Source organism: Mus musculus, chromosome 4, assembly GCF_000001635.26.
Source record: "Mus musculus strain C57BL/6J chromosome 4, GRCm38.p6 C57BL/6J".
NCBI lineage: Eukaryota > Metazoa > Chordata > Mammalia > Rodentia > Muridae > Mus > Mus musculus.
The window spans coordinates 6,190,352-6,214,071 of record NC_000070.6 but is presented as its reverse complement, the minus strand read 5'-3'; the positions used below and the strand labels follow the sequence as shown (position 1 = coordinate 6,214,071).

General features: G+C 41.3%; 1 protein-coding gene across 1 annotated transcript in view; it reads right to left on the bottom strand.

The window, feature by feature from the left end:
- The window catches only part of Ubxn2b (UBX domain protein 2B), a 28,684-nt gene extending 5,717 nt beyond the window's left edge, over positions 1–22,967 (bottom strand). Inside the window, exons 1-6 of the mRNA NM_026534.2 lie at positions 22,859–22,967; positions 17,558–17,661; positions 11,630–11,780; positions 10,212–10,295; positions 9,399–9,508; positions 5,129–5,266 (exon numbers count right to left, since the gene is read on the bottom strand). Of these exons, the coding sequence (NP_080810.2) occupies positions 5,129–5,266; positions 9,399–9,508; positions 10,212–10,295; positions 11,630–11,780; positions 17,558–17,661; positions 22,859–22,942 (671 nt within the window). The 5' untranslated portion in view covers positions 22,943–22,967. The remainder of the gene's footprint in view (positions 1–5,128; positions 5,267–9,398; positions 9,509–10,211; positions 10,296–11,629; positions 11,781–17,557; positions 17,662–22,858) is intronic.
- Between the last annotated feature and the right edge of the window lie 753 nt (positions 22,968–23,720).

Genomic DNA, 23,720 nt, shown 5'->3' with positions numbered 1-23,720 from the left:
GATTTAGAACCAATTTGAGAAAACATGTGATAAAATAAACAAAAGGAGAAAACAGCAAATTCCTAAATACTTAAGGAAATTCTTCAAGTTCCAAACTGAAGACTTAAACAGTTGCACTGTCATACTACTGCCCAGGGGGGAGAGATGGAGATCACAAAAGAGGTACAAGATGACACAGGATGCCTTTCTCACCAATAACCACGCACACACACATCATCTCCCTCACTTGTCCTGTGTGACCCTGACAAGTGAGCCATCCCCACTGGCCCAAGTCCATCTGGTGAGAGACAACCGCTGTTCAGATTAGCTTCATCAGGCACAAAGGCACTTCTACTCTACCTAAAGGTGGGACCTACTGAGAAATGAGAAAGCTGATGTAGCTCTTTTCTATGATATAAAGCTACTTCATAATGCTGTTTCCATCATCTAAAATTTCGCTTGGAAAAAAATTTTGAGCAGATGAGCTTTTTCTTTTTTTCCTTTCTTTTTTTTTTTTCCGAGACAGGGTTTCTCTGTATAGCCCTGGCTGTCTTGGAACTCACTCTGTAGACCAGGCTGGCCTCAAACTAAGAACTCTGCCTGCATCTGCCTCCTGAGTGCTGGAATTAAAGGCGTGCGCCACCACGCCTGGCTAAGCTTTTTCTGAAACAAAAATGAAGTACAAAGCAGGGGAAATCTAGGTAGAAAGCACCTGGATGTGTCTCCTTGTAAGAAGCAGGTGTGCGAAAATGAATTATTTACAAACTGAAATGGATGAACTTTCAGAATAGGTAGGGCACCATGACAGTGGAAAGCTCTGAGGCAAAGGCAGACCAGAACTGTGTTCAATGCCAAGTTCAGCACTGGTAAGCAGGCATTGAGGTTATGTGGCTAAATTCAGTGTTCATTTTCAGAGCCACTTTTATTTGCTGTTGAAGGCTTTCGAGGCCGTGACTCATCCTGTATCTCCGGACGGCCTTGAACTGATCCTTCTGCTGCAACCCATTACTACAGGGATGACACCCGTGGACAGCAAACTTCCCCCTTATTCAACCACCACACTACAGTGGTAGTTATTTAAAAAGATTTGTTTTTATGTGTACAAGTGTTTTGCCTACATTTATGTGTATGCACTATGAGAAAGCCAAGGAAGCCATTAGTTCTTTTGAATCTGAATTTATAGATGGCTGTCATCTCTCCCACATGGGTGCTGAGAACCAAACCAGGTCATCTGTAAAAACAGCACATACTCTTAACCACTGAGCCATCCCTGCAGCCCTACAGTGACATTTTCATATACAGTTTTTGTTTTAAGGTTAATTAAAAACTATTTTAAAGAGAAAAATTAAGACATACATAAATTCTGCTAGAAAGGCAGGAAGAAAGGTTTTGGGCTAGGAGTCCTGTCTTAGTCAGGGTTTCTATTCCTGAACAAACATCATGACCAAGAAGCAATTTAGGGAGGAAAGGGTTTATTCAGCTTACTGTTCCACATCGCTGTTTATCACCAAGGAAGTCAGGACTGGAACTCAAGCAGATCAGGAAGCAGGAGCTGATGCAGAGGCCATGGAGGGATGTTCTTTACTGGATTGCTTCCCCTGGCTTGCTCAGCCTGCTCTCTTATAGAACCAAGACTACCAGCCCAGAGATGGTCCCACCCACAAGGGCCTTTCCCCCTTGATCACTAATTGAGAAAATGCCTTACAGTTGGATCTCATGGAGGCTTTTCCTCAACTGAAGCTCCTTTCTCTGTGATAACTCCAGTTGTGTCAAGTTGACACAAAACTAGCCAGTACAAGTCCTTTGGACAGTTTGAAACTTAAGGACTAACCAGGAATCTGGAAGTAACATGAAAACAATTATTATCAGGCTGAGAAATTCTTTGAAGCCCAAGCAACGGAATGTGCTTAAGCATGTCATGTGGGACTAGAACTGGGGCTGAGGGAAGGAAGCAGGGAGCATCGGGGCTCAGCCATGTAGGGTCCAGGAGGGTTCACACTAAGCAGTCCCAGCTGCAGGAGGCAGAAGGTCTGATGACTGGAGGCTTCAAGGGCTGTAGCGGGAAGCAAGGCTGGCCAGAGGTGCTGCTCAGTGTTAGGGAAGAGCATCCCTGAGGACTAGGGACCAGGGCAGAGCTCAACCTCAGTCAAAGACTATGCGGAAAGCAGAATCTTCTCTACGCAGCTTGCAAATGGACAGAGAATGCCTTTAGAAGCAGAGATCGCTATCCACGTTTCATCATTCATCATCGAACCCATGGAGAAGGCCACCTCTAGTCTTCCTGCCAACAAAAGACTCCAGCTCAACTCAGGTTATCCTGCCATTTGTCTCTCATGATTTCGTTATTTCTCTTATATAACTGGGTAACATTTTTATTCTGTGATTACTCCATAATTACGTGTGTATCACAAAACATGGCTAGCTTCCATCTGTATTGTCTTTGAATAGACTATAGGAAAGTGGATTCTTCTCTTCTAGATATTTGTGTTAAGTGGCTGACTGGCTCTCTTGGAAAATGATAATTATTAAGCGTCTATCTTAACAGTTCTTTTATTCTTTTCTTTTTTAAAATTAGATATTTTCTTTATTTACATTTCAAATGTTATCCCTTCCTGGTTGGTCCCCACCCCCACTCCTGGAATCCTCCTAGCTAATCCCCCACCCCCTCCTTCTATGAGGGTGTTCCCCCACCCACTGCCTCCCTATCCTGGCATTCCCCTACACTGGGATATCTAGCCTTCACAGGACCAAGGGCCTCTCCTCCCATTGATGCTGGACAAGGTCACCCTCTGCTACATATGTGGTTGGAGCCATGGGTCCCTCCATGTGTATTTTTTGATTGGTGGTTTAGTCCCTGGGAGCTCTTGGGGGGGGGGGGGGAGGGTCTGGTTGATTGATGTTGTTGTTCTTCCTATGGGGTTGCAAACCCCTTCAGCTCCTTCAGTCCTTTCTCTAACTCCTCCACTGGGGACCCTGTGCACAGTCCAATGGTTGGCTGCAAGCATCCTCGCCTGTTATTTGTCAGGCTCTAGTAGAGCCTCTCATTAGACAGCTACATCAGGCTTCTGTCAGCAAGCACTTCCTGGCATCCACAGCAGTGTCTGTATCTGGTGACTGTGTATGGGATGGATCCCCAGGTGGGGCAGTCTCTGGATGGCCTTTCCTTCAGTCTCTGCTCCACACTTTGTCTCCGTATTTGCTCCCCTGAGTATTTTGTTCCCCTTTCTACTTCATTGTGTAAATGTACCACATTTTCTGTATCCATTCCTCTGTTGAGGGACATCTGGGTTCTTTCCAGCTTCTGGCTATTATAAATAAGGCTGCAATGAACATAGTGGAACATGTGTCCTTCTTACCGGTTTGAACATCTTCTGGATATATGCCCAGGATATTCCCCATTTTTTAATAGGGTTATTTGGTTCTCTGGAGTCTTAACTTCTTGAGTTCTTTGGATATTAGCCCTCTATCAGATGTAGGGTTTGTAAAGATCATTTCCAAATCTGTTTGTTGCTGTGTTGTCCTATTGACAGTGTCCTTTGCCTTTCAGAAGCTTTGCAAATTTATGAGGTCCCATCTGTCTATTGTTGATCTTAGAGCATAAGCCATTGGTGTTGTGTTCAGAAATTTGTCCCTGAGCCCATGTGTTTGAGGCTCTTCCCCACTTTCTCTTCTATTAGTTTCAGTGTATCTGGTTTTATGTGGAGGTCCTTGATCCACTTGGACTTGAGTTTTGTACACGGAAATCATCTGACTTTTGACAAAGGAGCTAAAATCATCCAGTGGAAAAAAGACAGCATTTTCAACAATTGGTACTGATTCAACTGGTGGTCAGCATGTAGAAGAATACATTTCTCTCTCTCTCTTTCCATAGTTTTGGTGCCAGGGATCAAACCTTATACAGTTCTCAATCTAAATGTTCATTGTAAAGTGCTATGTATAATTCTTCACTTTATTAAATGTAATAATTAATATGAGTTTATGAGTAGAGTACATTAATATTCTAGTGTTAATTTTCTGTATAGTAAACCTGAACAAACTTCATTTTCCATTTTGAAGTAAGGTCAGGCTCTAGCCCAGGCCAGCAAGAGCAGGTATACAGCTGGGCCTGGTCACAGCCTGGCAAGAGGCTCTGTTCTTCCTGCCTCTAGTGCTTGGACTGCAGGTGTAGAGAGCAGCAGGCTAGGTTGGTAATGGTGGAGAAGGAACTTAAGGTTCCTTAATAAGTCACAGAAAACTACCAACTAAAGTCTGCTGCTCCTGCTGCAGCACCTCAGGGTTTACTCATACAGATACAGCCACTTAAAAGTGTGAGGTAAAGATACATCAACTGCGTCCTCCAGTCAGCAGTGCCTTCTACAGTTTCTCTTCTGAAGCCATAAGACTGGAAGCAGAAATGAAACTGTGCGCGCATGCGCACACACACACACACACACACACACACACACACACACACACACACAGAGGAAAAAAACCCTGAAACTGGAGAACAAAGGGGACTAGTGAAGAGGGGGGCAGTGTGTGCAGGGGTGATACGCTCAAAGCAGTATTCATTATATACTTACAGGAAAATGGCATTATGTAACCCTACATACCAAAACTGAAGCAGAGTACATGGCACAGAAGTTAGAAGCACACGCCCCAGAGTGCGTGGTTGGAACCACCACTAGTGCTAGTTCTAAAAATTCTTTAGCTCCATCATTCCGTGTGAAAATTACTGTCATTTCAAAATGGAGTAATAAGTTGCCACATATTAATTTAAATTTTCATGAATTTAAAAATTTGCTTTTCATCATGTGTGTGTGCCTATGTGGCTATGTGTACACACGTATAGACACCCATGGATGACTGGAACTGCATGCGTTACAGGTAGCTGTGAACTGCATGCCATGGGCATGGGGAACCAACGTCAGGCCCTCTGTAAGAGCAGTGTGTGTTTAAAGAGCTGTTAACAAGAGACCTTAACGTATGCGAGAAGTACTGACCTCTGGGTACTGGCTACTAGTACTATGCGGGCTGTACGCCCACTTACAGCAGCAAAGTCGTCATAACTCAGAATGCAGTTTTTACTTTACAAGCTATTTTGATTTCTTATTTTCTAAGAAATGTCATTTGGAGCAAAGAAGTGGTTTTCTCACTAGAGGAATTTTACCTTCCAAGTTTTTGCCCTTCTCCACTAAAAGCCTTGAATCGCAACCTGGGTTTTATGTACTCTTGGTCTTGATGATCCTCCATATCCAGGTTCACTTGGGCGCCATGGACCAGTCGCTGAAGCTCCAGGGGAGTCTCTCTGCAAAGGAGAGAAGGAAGGCTTCAGTTAAGAGTCCACAGAGATAAGAATAATTACATCATGAGCTACATGCTAACATAAAATGCTTCATGGTGATTTTGGGGTTCACATAGATTTTGTCACACTTTTCTAACTTTGAGAACATATTTGTCTGAGTGTTTTCTTTGTTTGTCTATGCATACCTGGTGTCCCTGAGGGATAAAGCTCCTGGGACTGGAGTTACAGATGGCCATAAAGCACCCACCATGGGAATCCAGGAACGAACTGGATCTCATGATGGCATGTGCATACACACATGTCATCTGCATACTCACACGTCATCTGCATACACACACGTCATCTGCAGACACACACGTCATCTGCATACACACATGTTCCTCCTGATGTCTCTCCCCCAACACGCTCCTCTCTGCCCTTCTGTTCTTTACTGCCACAGACAGCCTCCCTTCTCTCATCTCACGTGTACTGGTCAAGCTCTCTTTTTCCGACTTTAATAATCTCTTCTTCCCTTTCACCACCCCCTTTCTAGATTCTATATACTTATATGTAGACATAAACATTTATATATCTACTCATATATATAAAATCTTAAATCTAGATGATGCATATGAGAAAAAACACAGGGTAAGTGAGCCTGGCTGATATTACCTAACAGTTCACAGAATTTACCATACTTCCTTAATACATCCATCTGCTAATGAACACCTAAGCTGGTCCAATCTCTGGGCTATTGTGAATGGTGAATCAATAAACATGGCTGTACAAGTATTTCTATGGTATGTTGCCTTAGAGTTCTTTAGGAAAATGTGTAGCTACATAGATTCACATACCCACCATCAGTGGGTAAGTAAGGGTTCTTCATTTTTTCACATCTTTGCACTCATCACAGTGAAAAGGTTCTACATTGTAAAGACATCTTGTCTTATACAAGGACTTGTCATGGGCACATAGAATCTCCATACCTGGCTGCAAATAGCTATTTCTAACTCTATCCTAGAGGGAACTAGAAACTGACAAAGGTATTTTTGATTATCAGGTAACAGGTAAAACCCACGATTCTTCAGTGTCCAGGGCAGAGGCTGTGGAACCCAGGGCTATGGAAGACTGGTCTTACCCACCAAGGACAGCATCCCAGCTACAGCAACCAGAATGTGCCTGAGATTCCCACGGGGAACAACTCTTCTCCTTATAACGTCGGAGCCTAAGTCTATTCCGTCATACAAATAAGTAGACGCACTGCGCACTTTAGGAGGTTTCATTTTATTTTTTAATACTTTGCAATTCCAGGAATATGTCTATCGTTTAATCTACCAAGTCCTAGAATGAGTACCGCTAACAGTAATTAAGCTGAAAATTCCATACACCTCATTACGGTAATTTTCTGCTTGTTACATTTACAGAAAAAGGGCTAGATTGATGAATCAGGTATATGTATCTTAGAATATGAATTTATATTAAAGAAATAATGCAGATATCACTGCTAGACATTTTTGACTTACAGAGTTACTTCTCTCTATTTAATATATGTAAGGTAGGATGTATCTGGAGAAGTGATGTGTATAGCAGATTATACTCCCTAATACTTGCTCTTGAAGACCAGTAAAGACAGTATACCAGAGAGAACCTCAAACAGATATTCTTCCCAGAAAGGAGACTTTGCTCACTGTTTGCACGTGATATTATGTAAGCCCAATGAATGTCCTACTTGCCTGAAAATTAACTCTAGCAAATAATTACCATTTTCTTCTATTACCTTGAAGCTAGAGCGTGAGTTTGAACAATGTTGGTTTTCATGTATTACTCGAATATTTCCACTGCCCTGTTACTCTTAGTTTTCAACTGTACACTGTCTTAACTGCTATATCCAAGTACATGCCACCAATGACTTCAGCACTCCATTGATAGCATTTTGTGCCTTTGTTTGGTATCCTTACAGTATCTATGTAAATTTAAGTTAAAAATTAGATTTACACACTCACTTTCTACAATGTCTTTCTTTCAGAGTTCCTTTGTTTCAAAGGATTTTATCCCTAGCCCATTTTAGCCACTCTCCTTGGGCATGTTTCATTAAAGGGGCTCTCCCTTCTGTTTCTTTAAGGAATGCTGGAGTCTTGGTTTGTGCTGAAAGAGATAAGGAGGCAAGGAATAAAGGGTGTGGTGCCCCCAGGGAGACCCAACCCAGCTAACCCTGACACTTGTGAAAAGAAAAGGCCTAAGGAATTATCTGTTCCTAAAGAGCTTATGCCAAAGTAATTCCAGGAGGGGCCACGGTTCTACCCCAAGCAGGCAGATTTTGAGAGCTCTGGCCATAGGGTGCTGGGTTTACAGTACAAAGGATACAGGAATAAAGGGGTTATGAAAAGCTGCTGTGGAAAGGTGAGAGGCAGGGGATTCCCTCAATGCAGACCCAGAGAGGATACTACATGAAACTATGAAATGATACTTGGGTTATTTTATTTTAGAGATCCCAAGATGTTGGAGATGATAGAACCAAGGAATATCTGTCAAAGAGTATTATCTATACAGGAAGAGGAACCAAGGTGAGGGGGAGAGAGGGGGAGAGAGGGGAGGGGAGAGAGAGAGAGAGAGAGAGAGAGAGAGAGAGACAGAGAGAGAGAGAGAGAGAGAGAGAGCAAGCGCTGTAGTCAACAAAGCTGGAAGGAGATGGACTTGTAAAAAGCCATCCAAGCCATCTGATGTCAGACGCAGGAGTACAGACAGGATTTGGAGTTTGCCCTGCTGGGTTCTGGTCTTGGTTTGGTACAGTACTTTCTCACTATGTTCTGATGCCTCCTTTTTAAAATGGTCACCTGTGTCCTGTACTATTGTAGGTGAGAAGTATATAATTTGCTTTTGCTTTTGATTTTACAGAGTTACAATTAGGAGATTTCCTTGCGTCTCAGAAGACACTTGAAACTTTGAAACAGTGCTGAGACTGCTAAAGACTATCAAGACTTTTAGTTGTACTAAATGCATTTTGCATTATCATAAGGCTACAAGTCTATGGGAGCCAGGGAGTAGAATTGGGTGGTTTTGAGTAAGAATAGCTTCCACTGGCACATATATTTGAGTACTGGCCACCGTCCATAGTTGGTGGAACTACTTGGGAAGGCTTTGGAGGAGCTGTGTCACTGGGGGGTGGGCTTTGAGGTTTTATAGCCCACATCACTTCTGGTTGGCTCTGTCTCTGTCTGCTTCATGACTGCTGCTCAGATGTGAGTTCTCAGCCACTGCTTGAGTGCTATGCCTACCTGCCTACAGCCCTAATAATCATGGCCCCACCCTCTGGTGAAACAGTATGCCCTCATTAAATGCTTTTTTTTTTAAAATAAGTTACCTTAGTCATGGTGCGTTGTCATGGCACCCAGTCAACAGGAAGCAGGGCAGAAGCTTAATAGCTAGCTAGGTAGGCTGGCATTCAACTTAGTGATTTATTATATTAAGATACTTCTTAGAGGGTGTTGGAAAGATAGCGTAGTGGTTAAAAGCACTAACATCTCTTCCAGACGTTCTGAGTTCAACTCCCAGCAGCTACATGGTGGCTCACAACTATCTGTAATAGGATCTGATGCCTTCTCCTGACGTGTCTAAAGAGAGCGACAGTGTACTCACAAACATAAAATAAATAAATCTTTTTTAAAAAAGGTATTTCTTGGAGCAAAGCCTATAGTGTCATCATAGTTAAAAGAGATTCAATCATCTAATGTCCTTTCTCCACAAAGCTCCATCTCCCCCAAGTCACTTAAGTAATATGTCATAGAAATTAATTCTTGAAAGCTAGTAGTATATACGGAACAGTGATAAAAAAGGCATAGTTCTGGGGAGAGAAGCTATTTTGTCCAACTGTTGCCACCCAAGCATGGCAGCCTGAGCTCAACCTCTAGAAGAGAAACAAAAAGGCTAGATGTGGTGGTATGCACTTGCACCCCAGCTCTGGGGTCAGGGACCCAGGAGCTCAGCGACCGGTCAGCCTGGCCTATTTGGCGAATTCTCAGCAAGTGAGAAAACCACTGAGGCTGACCTATCATCCCCACATGCACTTGCACACACATACAGGCGCAGGAACATGCATGCACATACCCAAAACAGCTCCATTCAACATGATAAACAGAACACAAATAGTTCGTCTTACCCTCTCTTAACAGATTCCAAAAACTGAGCATTTGTTGGGTCACTGTAAGGCCTCAATTCTCCATCGTCTAAACTGAAACCATTGCGCCACAGCTTCAGTAAAACCTGAACCTTTGGAGATTAAAAAAAAAAAAAAAGAAAGAAAAGAAATTCATCTCTAAATAATTTTACGTTTCAATGAGGTATCTCCCAAATTACTATCTGATAAATTTATCTTAAAATATAAAGATATTTGCTTTACTCGAAGCTAACCTTGTGTCTTCATGTGTTTACTTAGTGGGTTTATTTTTAGCTTAAAGCTCTGATAATAGCTGCAAATATCGAAGGCCCACAGATGGAGCCTGGCCTCTGTGCATCACTCACACAGTGAGAAACACACAAACAGTGAGAAGTCAGCCTCTGCTTGGCACCTGTGACTTAGTCCCCTCATCCACACCCAAACTCTCCTTAGCTCCACAGCTTAAACAGCCAGGCCAAGGCGCAAGGCAGACCTTCTAAAAAGCTAAAAAATGTATCATTTTAACATTCCAAAGTCAACAGAAATAATGGTTTCATATGTTTTTTTTTAACTGAATTTGTTTTGCATTTTGAAGGTATACAATTTAAAAGGAAAATTATAAGAATTACATTCCTTCCACAAACAGTTATACATCTCTAAATGTAAGACATAGCAGATAGAAACACTGAAGTTGGAAGCACACAGGTTCTTTAACCCACAAGAGAGACTATATTTATAGTGTCAACTGTTAATTCAGAAAGGGGGAAAAATAGAAACTAGAGGCAAATGCTTAAACATTTTAGTGACTGTACCTACATCTTGGAGCTGATTTTCCCCATAGATATACTCTGATCGCTTGTAGAAGGAATTCCCCAATCTGTATCCTCCACCTGTAAATGACTAAAACACATACAATAAATGGATATAAATGGGCTAAGAGTTCTCCATGGCTTACACTCAAAATGTTATTCTTATACTTGATAGACTAAACAAATAATGATTGGCCAGACTCAAATTGACTAGGAAAATATATTGGGATGAAGACCTTAAGTTATAAAGAAGTGTGAGAAGTTAAATGTCTTTTCATAAAAACATCAGTAACTCAAAATATGAAATAACTTAGTTTGATTATCAGAAGCCACATGGTAAAAGGGCAGAACTGACTCTTGCAAGTTGTCTTCTGCCTGCCACACGTGGGTTGTGGATAAGTGCATACATGAAAACATAGATGCAAATAAATAATTGTTACAACAAAAAATTCTATATGTATTTAATAGGCTTTTAAAAAATTTTAATGTTTTTAATTAAAATATAAATTATATCACTTCCCCCTCTAGGCCCTCCCACATTCCCCCCCATTCTCAAGTTGATAACCTTTTATTATTATTATTACATGCATACATTGTTACATAATATATATGTGTATGCAAATATATACACACACACACACATACACACACACAGAATCTTTTTGTTGTTGGCATGTATATAGTTTCAAGGCTAATCACTGTATTGGACAATCAATAAAGGGTTCATCCCTGAGAGAGGTTAATTCCCTTCTCCCAACAGTCCTTAGCTGCTTGTAGTTCTTAGGAGTATGACTCCATAAAATATCCCCTTCCATGTAAATGTGCCCATTGAAACTGCCATTGCTCCAGTCTTGTTTAAGCAGGGCATTTCTAGAAGAGACTGTTTCACAGCAGCCTTCCTGGTATTCTGGCTCTTACAATCTCCCACCCCCCTCTACCTTGATACTCCCTGAACTGTGCTGGAGCTGTGATGCAGATGTTGGGGTTGGGCTCGCCATGTCATACTGATCTCACAATTTGTGCCCATTTGTTTTCTGTGATGGCCTTCACTTTAAGCTGTTTTCTATGTAAGTCAGCTGTAGTCACAATTTAATCTTATAGCAAATTGGCTATGATCACACAGGATAATTTGAGGAGAAATGGCTATTCTTTTAATTACCATTTATATCACAAATGTACTTTTAATTATAACCTTACTTTATTTTACATACTAAATCAAATCCATACTTTTCAAACAGAATTGGAGAACTTAGAGATATTAAAATGGCCTCAAGGCTTGACAGAAGTTGTCCAGCTGCTCCCAAATAAAGACTACAAGTCAGGTCTCACAGAGAACAGCCAATCTCAACAGTGGGTACCAAAATGATTAGGAAGGCTGTGCCTCTTAACTTCCCAGAAACAATGTAGTTTTAAGACAGTACTGACCTTAGTTTTGTCTTCCCTTGAAGATCTTGTGGCTTCGTTTAGAGGGACAGCTCCATGTTCCCTTGCCTCTTTGAAAAGTTCATTCACAATTTTCCCAGTTGGAGGTTGAACTATATGTAATCCATCATATTTGTGATCACCTGAATAAAGCCTTTAAACATCAGAGATCATAAATAAAAACTCACAACAGACAAACTATTTTAAAATAAGAAGCTACATAGTCTTATGAAATAACTTACATTTACAAAGAAGTACACCTGAGTTCTTCAGATGTGACCTTAAAATGGAACTCAGGCAAAAATCCAATGGGATAATTTGTATCCCTTCTGAGTTTGTGGCGATTCTGACAATTTTAGCAACATAGTAACAGGGTCCTTGCCTCCTCCCTTCACCCTGGTGACTGCCTATGAAGTTCTGTTCTCACAGACCACACTCTTCTGCTGTGGGGAAACACTCAACTCTGGGAGGCTATCCACCAGCCACATATGATTACAAACGAAGCTTTCTTCTTTGGAAATTCTTGAATTTAAAAAAGTCCTCGAATTAAGAGATTTTTTTAAATTAAAAATTGCATTATAATTCCCAGTGTAAATAATTTCATATATTCTCTGTCAGATCTACCCTGACTCTCACTTAAGTGCTCCAAAACATAAATTTTCAGTCACCTAAGATTAATATTCTTACGCCTTTAATCCCAGCACTTGGGAGGCAGAGGCGGACAGATTTCTGAGTTCGAGGCCAGCCTGGTCTACAGAGTGAGTTCCAGGACAGCCAGGGCTATACAGAGAAACCCTGTCTCGAAAAACCAAAAAAAAAAAAAAAAAAAAAAAAAAAGATTAATATTCTTTCTAGATTACTGTTTCTGTCCAGGATACTGACAAAATTTATTCAATGAAGAAACACAGAGAGACTTCCAGTATAGGGTGCAGAGTTCAGGTTTTGTTTTCCCATACGTTCTACTCCAATTCCCAATTCCCACTAACTCACACAGCAATAGTGGAAACTGTAACAGCCCTGCAGGAGGAGCAGAGGTACTCTTCAAGGTTTTCTCCTAAACTGACAAGTGACACAGGGAAATTGGCAATTCTCAGCTCCTGCAACTGCAAGACAATCCACGTGGACACAATGTGAACACCAGCAGAATCTCACTACTGCTGTGGGTGGGGCTGCCATCTTGCCAATGTCACTGACTACACTAGACCCCACCAGGCTTTCCTCCCATGCTTCTACTGTATACTTGGGGAGAGGGAGTGCAGGGGAGAAACAGCTTGCCTGTCCATCCCTGAGATAAGCAGTGTTGGAGAGGTGGGATTGGACAGTGCACGGCCTCAGGCAATTGTAAACAGAAAAGCAGAGCTAAGCCTCCTGCTATGCTTGCCCCCCATTATAGCTTCTTCTCCTCCTGCCTCTGTCTGCAAGCTGGCAAAGTAACTGATCCTGCCCCTCTGTTTTGGTGAGGAAGGCCTGAGAAAACTGAGCATAGGAACCAATTTAGCCGTTATGGCCTCCCCTACGATCATGCAAGCAAGCACTGTATTTTATTCAAGCAGTGTCTTTATTTGACCTTTTATATTCAGGTCCACAATTTGATGGCTACATATAGCATAAGGGAGAGGACAACACTAATTTCTTCCTTTTGTTGCATATTTGTAACAAAATTCTCCTTGTTACTCTGCAGTGGCATCTTTGTCACAAGTCAAACAGCCATCTCCATAGGTCTAAGACTGAATTTGGATCTTGGCTTACTGGTCAGTCTCCATCATTCCTCTGAAGTTTTGGTACGTCTTCATAGTCAGTACTTTAAATCCTGACCTTGGGTTCTTCATGAATTCTCCAGCCATTCTTGTGCAGACAGGCACCAACAGTATTTACAACTGGTGCAATAAACATGTTCCAGTTTCTTCTCCTCATTTCATATCTGAACATGTCCTTCTCTGACTTTCTCAAGAGCAAAACTGTTTCTCTGTGTAGTGGATTCCAGCTGTGATTTGGTTTTACTATATTTCCTTTCTTCATTTTCCACAATAAGATGGTGATGCCGTTGCCGTCTATTCTCCTCTTATTTGATCAACAAAATATTTATCCTCTCAGATTGCAACTTCTGCTAGCATAACTTGAAAGTATGATTCAAACTTTTGATTTTCTAGCCTTAGTCATACAAGCACTGACATTACAAGCATACAGCATCATGCTTAGCACTTCCTTACTTTGTTTGACTGGTTGCTTGGGGCAGGCATGAGACAGGGTCTCATGTACGTGAGTACTCGAGTCTGGTTTTGAACTTAGTGCATAGCTGACCCTGACCTTCAGCTCCTGATCTTCCTGCATTTACCTTCCAAGTGTTACAAGTAGAGACATGTGCCACCATGCCTGCTCTTCCCCTTTAACTTATTGATATTTAAAAGTTTGTAAAGACCTAAACAAACAAACAAACAAACAAACAAAAACTGAAAACCTAAAACCAAAGCACCTATTCAATAATTCTGCATGACTGAAGCCCATTAACACCAAGGTTAGCCATGTTCCATGCTGAATCCCTCTGTCAGCAAGCACGCATGGCTCTTCTACCACAGATCCCAAACCTGTCTCTTTCCTACTTGTGCTGTGCATTGCTCGTCATAAAGTTTCTACAGTCAACTTTTAAAAAGTACTAGAATAATTCCATCCCCTCTCTTTCATTCCAGTGGAATCACCAAATCTATTTTTACTGTCACTTGTAATCTAAGATTACAAATTATCATCTTCTTGAGTTGCCTCTTTCTTCTGAACCTCTGCTGTAATTTTACCCTATTTTTCTAAAAGAGATAGTACTTTTCTAAAATGATACACTTTTCCTATTTCGTAAAAGGGTTAATAGTAAATATTACCAAAGGGCAAATATATGTTCACATTATTCTTATAAATAAACTCTCATTTTTTTGGATAAGAAAACAGAGCCTATGGGAGGTTAATGAAAAAGACACACACACACACAGACACACACACACCATATAAACATGGGGGCTGAGAGGAATCTCTTTTTAGAGCCAGGTCTTGTCATGACAGCACTTTATCACTCAAAGGACTTTACTGCACAATAGTATTTCCACCATTCTACAGTCACCTGCCCAGGGACGGCACTGCCCAAAGTGGGCTGGACCATCCCACATAACTCATTAATCAAGAAAATGCCCCACAGACATGCCCTTAGGCATTGGATAGAGGTCACCTCTCATATGAGAGCCTTCTTCCCACAAGACTCTAGCTGTGTCAAGTGGATAAAAATCAAACCAGTGGGATTGAAAAGCCAGTGTACCACATGTGGTGGTGCTAGCAGACTCTGGACATCTTGACATTGGGAGGCTGAAGCAGGGGGATCGACTGTTTGAGGGTAGCTGGAGTGACAGTGAGTTCCAGGCCTGCCTAGGCTACACAATGATACCCTGAAAACCACAAGAACAAGATGACAATCAATATATAATTGTTTTGGTCTCTAATGCTACCCTAGGAGGACATGACAATTAAAGACACCCGTTTGAAGTACAATGAAGACACAACAGGGCAAGTGTTCTTACTGAGTGTAGAGCAAGGGAGTGGGAAGTGCTCTAGTGGATGGAAAGCAGCATCATGCTTACAAAGGACTGCCAATGGTCCTCACACTATCTCCAGTGAGTCAACAGTCACTACATCTTCTAAAGAAACTCGGCTTGTTGTGTAGTAAATAATGCAAGAGGTCAAACTTGAGGCAAGAAGTCTTTAATAACTACATCACTGGTTGCAGAGGTATAGTCCAGCAGTAAGAAGGACATGGGATAGGTGTGGGATACTAAACTATCACATTCCCAAACACAAACAAACCAAAGCGCATTATGAAATTAAAACTACCAACAACAAACTATATTCATCTGAAGAAAGAGTTCTAGGGATTGAACCCAGCGTCTTGCATATGCTAGGCAAAACTCTACTACTGAGCCACATCCACAGACCTTAGTTTTTTGGGGCAGTTCAAACTGGTTTGAACTTGCTTGGCAGCTTAGGGAGACTTGAATTCCAGGTCACAGAATTAACACGTGAAGAGCAAGGAAAATATTTATACATCTTATAAGAATTCAAATATTAGATTTATTTTATTTAGAGCAATATTAAGTTATTCTGCATGTGCTCAAACCAGGGAGCCAAAAGTTAACTACCACAATACCAAGGTATAGTAACATATTAAATACTACAAAACTTTGGGGAATATATACAGTAGGCGTCAGTTAACATATTACACATATCTACATATACTCATTTATCTAACAAGAAAGAATTACATCAAAGGATAGTATATTCAAACCATGCCGAGATACCAACCTGCTGATTACAAAGACAAACTGTACCTGACAATGGAGTGATGTGGTGGTCAGCACCTTAATCAAGTGAGCATATCACCAATAGTGGAAAAACTTGAAATTATATGGCTCCTGATGTGATATAATAAAAAGCAGACAGTATCACTTATCTAATACTCTTGACAAAAATGTTTAACAAGAATCTAATTATGAGGAAACAGTGATCTAGAATGTGGGACGTTTTGAGACATCTGGAGCATACATTTTAAAATTGAGTGTATTACATTTTAGATTATGTAGGTGAGCTAAAAACAGACAAAAAAGAGAGGATGCCCTGCATTAAAACTCAACACAGGAAAAATCAGATGCAATGAGTAGTCTCTAACTGGGTCCCAAAATCCCCAAAGCTGGAAGAAATGGCTGCCTCCAGGCTCTACGTTAAACTTCCAGGCTCTAAGTTAAAGGACGTCGTTAACCTATACTTTTAGATTTTAGGTTATATACTTTATTCTTAGGGATGCACGATGAAATATCTAGAGTTGAGCATCACAGTGGCTATAATGTGCTTTCCGACAGTTGACAAGAGAGTGAGCATGTGAGAGCGCATGCTCCACTCTAACACGTGACAAACTCGGAAGCAGAGGAAATGGTTAGTGTTTCGTCATCTTACTCGTCTTTACATTTTCTATGGGCTTTAAAAAAAAATTTTTTTTTTTTTTAGTACAGAAAAATGCATCATTTTTGTCTCCCCTACAAAAAATAATGTGAAGTGGCAAAAACCTAATGTTCAACGAACTTTTCTACTTCTGTTAACAAAGTATTTTTTCAGAATGAGAGATAATCAGAAAATTCAAGTTTGCATTCTTAATACTAGAAAAATAAATAAAAACACTCACAATACAATATCTGTGATTCTTATCTTCTAAATCTCTTAGTCCATTCTTTTTATAGTTCAGAGATTTTTTTTTAAAGATTTATTTATTTATTTTATGTATCTGAGTATGCTGTAGCTGTCTTCAGACACAACAGAAGAGGGCATCAGATCTCATTACAGATAGTTGTGAGCCACCATGTGGTTTCTTGGAATTGAACTCAGGACCTCTGGAGTGCTCTTCACTGCTAAGCCATCTCTCCAGCTCTAGTTCAGAGATTTTAATAATAACAAATACATACAAGGAAATCATTTGTAGGACTAGGCATCACACAACAGGATCACACACAGAAACTTGAGACTCTTTAATGGGGACCAAAGACTTACCATGGTCCCAAGAAGGGTGGTGAGAAACCTGCTGGCCCTCAACTGATAAGATTGCATATAAAAGCAGCTTTGGAAGGAGAGGGCTGACGTGCCATCAGAGCTCAATAGGGCCCTGACAAAACTATTAAAGAGCCACTGGGCCTGAGAAAACAGGATTCAAGATATAATTTCATATGGTGCCTATGATAATATCATATACTAACGTAATTCTTCTGAAAATTTTTTAGCTGATTATTAAAAAATTAGGAATAATACTTCCATATCTATTTTTAAAACTTTAATTTAAAAAGTCCTAAGGTCACTTAAAATAGTTTGGGCTTAGTGAGCTAAGCAGGGTAGATGTTTAGAAGCAACACTCACCGATGTGGCGGTGTTCGTGGGCTCCTACAGGTTGCAGGTGTGGATCTGTCAGGCTTGGAAGACTTGCATTTCATTTCATCTTCATATAATTCTGCCAAGGCCAACTACACAGAACAACAGGTTTGTTATACAGATGACACTAGAATCAGACTTCTAGACAGATATCTGAGGAGCAGCTACTGGCTTGAAATTGAGCAATAGCAATTTTGTATGAAAAAATGAAGGTTGTTGTCTCAAAAGATATCTTTCCAAGGCTAATTCCTGAGGTCTCATACTGTTCAACTAATCAAACTGCCTATTGTCAGAAAAAAATTGTTACAATAATTATTTTAATTAACTAGTCAACAGTTTAAAAACTGAGCTTGGCAGTATGTTTGCTGTGGACCTGTGTAACTTTCTTCCATGTCTTAAAGAATTCTTGAAGACAGTTCAAGCTATTGCCAATTTCTCTAATTCACTCTCACAATATAATTTCACTTAGTTGTTTTCAAAACCTAAGTACAAAAAACAAGTTCAAAAGTATTGCTTAAAAGTCTATAAGACACAAATTTAATCAAGTTTAGGGAAAGGAGATTCTATAAAAGACAATGAAGTAAATATAGATTTTAGTCATTTATGAATTAATACTGAAAAATTATGCATTGTAGATATATAGCTGGTTACCTTGTAAATAAAGTAAAAATAAACTTGTCCTTGAAATAGAATTTAAAATAGTAATGGAATTATCAATTATTATAGTTTTTCCTTCTCCTTTTGCTATTTTTAGCAATAATTTAAAATTTTTCAACCAGGCAGAGTGGTAAATACCTTCAATCCTAGCACTTAGGAAGGAGAAGCAGGAGATCTCTGTGAATTTGAGGCCAGCCTTGTCTACACAGTGAGTTCCTGGACAATCAGGCCTGTATAAGAGACACCCCTGTCTCAAAAAACAAACAACAACATAAACTTCCTTAACGTTGCTAGTCGGTATTCAATTGGTATGATTGTAATATCTGGGCTCTCACTCCAAGGTTAGGCACTGAACCCAGGCAGGCTCATACACATAAGAAAAGCTCTCTAACACCCAGTGACTTGCCCTGGCCCTGGAAGATTCCACAGCCGTTATATAAACACATTTAAAGTACACCCTCAAGACACACAGAAGACAGCTTCCCCCTCCTTCAACTGTCTTATTCCTACTCCTCTCTCACTGTCATAGATGCACCAACCTGTGAATTTCTAAAGCAGCTGTTTCCCTAGAAATGCAAATCAATGGCTCTGACCTCCTAAGAACTGAACTCAAAAATTCTACAGACCTCTAAGTTCTTGAAATTAAAATATAATTCCATCATTTTCTCCCTTCTTTTTCCTCCCACTCCCTCCTCCCCCATGTTCACACACCCAGTTGTTGCTCTCAACTGGATCCAAATCTTGACTTAGGAACACACTGTGTAACATTGGGTGACACTGTGTAACATCATCTGGTGACACTGTGTAACACTGGGTGACACTGTGTAACATTGTGTGACACTGTGTAACATTGTGTGACACTGTGTAACATCATCTGGTGACACTGTGTAGCATTGGGTGACACTGTGTAACATTTGGTGACACTGTGTTAACATCATCTTAGTGATACTGTGTAACATCTGGTGGATTACTGAACATCCTTGAGCATAGTTACTTCTTTAAATGCCTATCAAAATTCTTCTGACAATCAGCTGAAAGATTAATGTGTGCAGAGCACAAGCCCACACCCATCCCATCAATACAGGATTTAACTGTGACACTGCTGTGTCAGTGTCCCTGTTTTCACTTTCTATGTGTCTTCCTGGCATGCTTTGCTACTCCTACCCTCCAAAACCCCACACTAAACCCAAAGCAAGCTAGGGGAGGGACCATGACTACAGTAAGCATCCAACTTACCCTCCAGAAGGCTCTTTAAAACAGTCTTCTTTGATGGATCACCTCCTGAGCCAACTGTATTATTTCAGATCTATGAATGACTTATATGCTCAATACATGTATCTCATACAGTGTTATCTGTATTCCAAACACCTGTTTCAGGGGACCTATGTAAATATGGCTTCGAATTTTCTTAAGCATCCTTTTCTAAACCCACATAATATATGCTGTCCTCCCAATGACATTTACCTTAGGTGCCAATTGTAATGGGGAATTGTCAGTGTCAACTGGACTAGGAACCTCCTCGGAGATATGCCTTTGCATGTGTTTTTGGCATTATTTCTAAAGAAAAAAACCCTTTCTTCCCTGAGCATCATGGGCTAGGGTCTTGGGCTGAAGAAAAAGGCAAAAGCTGCTATGTTTCAGCTTTCTTGATCCACACAGATATGAGGAACCTAGCTGTATGCCCTACTTCAGGAAGTCTACCATGCCTGCCCCACCAGGTTCTTTTCCTTAGCCACTATTTGATTGTTGCCAATCAAAATACTTTTCTTCTGTAAAATAAATAAAGCACCTTTGACTTTATGGAAAGTAGAAAAGGAACACTAAGAACGTGGTCCAAGCATTATTTCCCGAGACTTGAACAAGTTCTTCAGAAGGAGTTGGCACCAGTCACAGATTATGACATGGGCCCACTCATGATTATTAAATCTTTATTTTTATTTTTTATTATTTTCTTCATTTACATTTCAAATGTTATCCCAAAAGTCCCCTATACGCCCCCCACCCCCGCCCTGCTCCCCTACCCACTCACTCCCACTTCTTGGCCCTGGCATTCCTCTGTACTGGGGCATATAAAGTTTGCTAGACCAAGGGGCCTCTCTTCCCAATGATGGCCAAGTAGGCCATCTTCTGCTACATATGCAGCTAGAGATACTCTTTAAAGTGTAGATTATTAGACACAGAGACTGAGCACTCCTGAGATTATATTATTTGAAATTAAATAAAGAAGATTAATTCAAGTACCAGATAAAAGTATAATGACAAAACCAGCGCTTCCTAAGTAAGAGACATTCTTGCTCCAATTCTTCCCAAGTCAAGGACTGATATTCTTTCCAGTCTGGAAGGTAACCTGAATCTAAGTCACTGTGAAGGGCAGAAACACAGCAAGAGAGAACTAGAAGGCTCAGCCTTATGCTACATTGTAGAAAACACAGTAAAGTTAACTGTACAGACTAGCCACACCTGGGAATCTGGGAAATACATAATGCTCAAGTCCCACTCTGTACCTATTAGATATGGGTATGAGCGCTAGTGTCTGCTTTATCAAGCCTTTCCAGGGACATTATTTCACTGAGAACCAGTGATCTAGATAGCCTCAGACAAGTTTACTCCTCCCCAAATGCTAATCTGGATGGAAACACGGAATTAAGAGCAGCAATCCTGTTGATATTATTCTGGAGGAACATTGGGAAATATGCAATTAAATACCTTAAACAACTTTAAACCCTATGACGAATTGCCTGGAGGACACTACACAACAGCCTTAGAAACAGTCCAGAAGTCACAACAGAGAGACACTTCAGGAGATAACTATATAGCCCTCTTCCTAAAACCCTCCTTCCTGATGTAGAGGCTGACAGACTATTCTGAATGGCAGCTGAGATAGATTTCTGTTCAGCTGGTCATTAATTCACTGGTTTTTATCTCCTACCTGATGCTGATCTCTGCATTCTCCAAGTTCATCTTCTGAACTGCCTTTGTTTTGTTTTGTTTTGTTTTGTTTTGTTTTTTGCTTTGTTTTATTTTGTTTTTTTGTTTTTTGTTTTTTGTTTTTTTTTTGGCATTCAGTGATGCTTCAAACTATGCTTAGTTCTCCAAACAGTTATGAAGGTGTCCAAAAGGTTATATGTGGTTAAAATAGAGACTGTTCAGGACAATTAAACCTAGATTATTCATAAAACAAAATAGAATTCCTGAATGAGGCAGCTTCTAGACCCAGAGCATGTTGGGAAAACTCCAAGTGACAATAAGATGTGACTTTATGAAAACTAGCAAGCCAGACACAGAAAATACACTGCCTCACTAGTGTGCTGTTTAGTTTTATGTCAACTTGACAAAGCCAGAGATATCAGGGAAAGGGGGGCTCGATGAAAAAAAAATGCCTTCATAAGGCTGTAGGCAAGTCTTTGGAGCATTTTCTTAATTAGTGATGGATGGTGGAGGGCCACACACACTATGGGTGGTGCCAAACCGGGGCTGTGAGCCCAGGGTCCTATAAGAAAGCAGGCTGAAGAAACCTTGGGGAGCAAACCAGTACGTAGCACCCTTCATAGCCTCTGCATCGGCTCCTGCCTCCATGTTCCTGCTCTGACGTCCTGTCTGATAAGGAACTGTGAGTGGAAGCATGAGTCTTTCCTCCCCAAGCTGCTTTGGTCATGGTGTTTCATCACAGTGACAATTACTCTAAGATAACGAGCTAACTGGCTCCGGGGTCACCGGAACCAACCAGTGCTCAATTAATACCATTAGAATTCTGCATTGGCTTGGTCTGTAAAGCTGCTTTACAAGCCTGTTTCAAATCTGAGACCTTTCACAAAATTTGATAGCACACAACAGTATCCACTACTACTTCTGGATTTGATGTCCTATTTGTATCCACATTTCCCAGAGCTTCAGCACAAAGTTAGAATGGCAAACGGTCAGTACGTCTGGTTACAGAATGAAGACCTGCTATAAAAATGCTCTGTCAAGGTTTGCGAATCCAGGCTCATTTATTCTGAACTATAACCCCTAATATATGTTTAATCGTTTGAGTTTTATCAATGATTTCATGAGGAGATAGAAAAAAAAGGCTAAAATGGACAAGCAGTATTAGCATCGGACAAGTGTTTAGCTAATGCCAGCATCCTAACATTGCTGAGTTTTATTTCTGTTAAGCTGTTTTGTGAACTCTTTCAAGCGAGCTGTGACCAAAGCCTGAACTGTTTTAAGCTCTCCCCTGCAAAACCGCAGGCTTTTGGAGAAGAAAGTGCTTTTAATGTATAAATCATCAAACGTGAAAAAGCATCCAGGAGAACAAACCAGCACGCGTCATTTTTAAAGTTACTTTTTTAGTGATGGCTGATTTATCACTGGCCACAGCAACTCCCCAAATGCAGGCAGCATCAGCTGGGAGGCACCCAGATGGCTCGGCAAAATGACATTTGCTTTGTGCATCCAGCGTGAAGGGAACCCCTGTACCGCCGCCTGAGGCTAGGGCACAGGATTCCACACGCACCCCTCCGCAATGCGCCTCCAGGAGAGACCCTCCAGTTCTCCGGAGACAGGCTCAGGTGAGGTACAAAGTGGCTCTGGCCCGCGCCCGCCATGCCCACGCCCTCTCGCCCGCCGCCGCCGCGCTCCATGCCTGCGCACCTGTAAGTCCCGCGCACTTGGGGGCCGTGGCCTGGAGGACCCACGCTCCTGCTCCTCCGGCTCCGCACGGCCACCCTCCGCCATCTTTCACCCGCTTGCGGCGCCTGCCCCGGACCGCGACTTCCGGGGTTGGTTGCTTAGCGACTGTGGAAGGGGCGGAGCCACTCCGTGACTCCCACTGCCTTGGAGAGGGGGCGGAGCCGTGCCGGGTTCGTGGTGTTCCTCCGGGCTCCTTTTCCCCCCACCAGCCGGTGCGCACTCGCTGTAGGGTTCCGGTCCGCAGGGCTCGCCAGTTTTTCAGTTTTTGAGATCTCTCTATAGTCACCATTCGACTCGCTGGGAGATGCTGTAGGTTGCCTTTAGAGCGCAGCGTTGTCTTCCAAGTTCATTTAACTCAACAATGCAATATCTTAGCAGATGAACAACTCCACCTTTCATTTCCCCTTATCTGTCATTTTCCCTTATCCAGGATTGGATGGTAAATTAGTCCTTCTGAGTGGATCCGTATTGAGGATAGGAAACACGGTAAAGCTTTTGGCAATGAGAATGGAGACTCTTAAGCCATCTTCTTTTCTGCTGGGATTGACTTAACTCTCATCTTAAGTCCCAGACACTTACACCTCCAAGAATTGCCTCCCAAGAAAAAAAAAAGAAGCCTTTATGAAATTTATAAGCTAGGAAGGGAAAGAAAGATATAAGCAGGTAACAGAGTACACTTTACTTTGCAAAGAGTATTTATTACTCGCGGACTGTATGTGAATGGAGAATACTCTCTTGGTGCCTGTTGTGTGTACCATGCTAGGTGGGAGCCTACAGCCTGCTGCCTTGGCTGTTCTTTGAGTTTCGAGCACTTAAAAAAAAT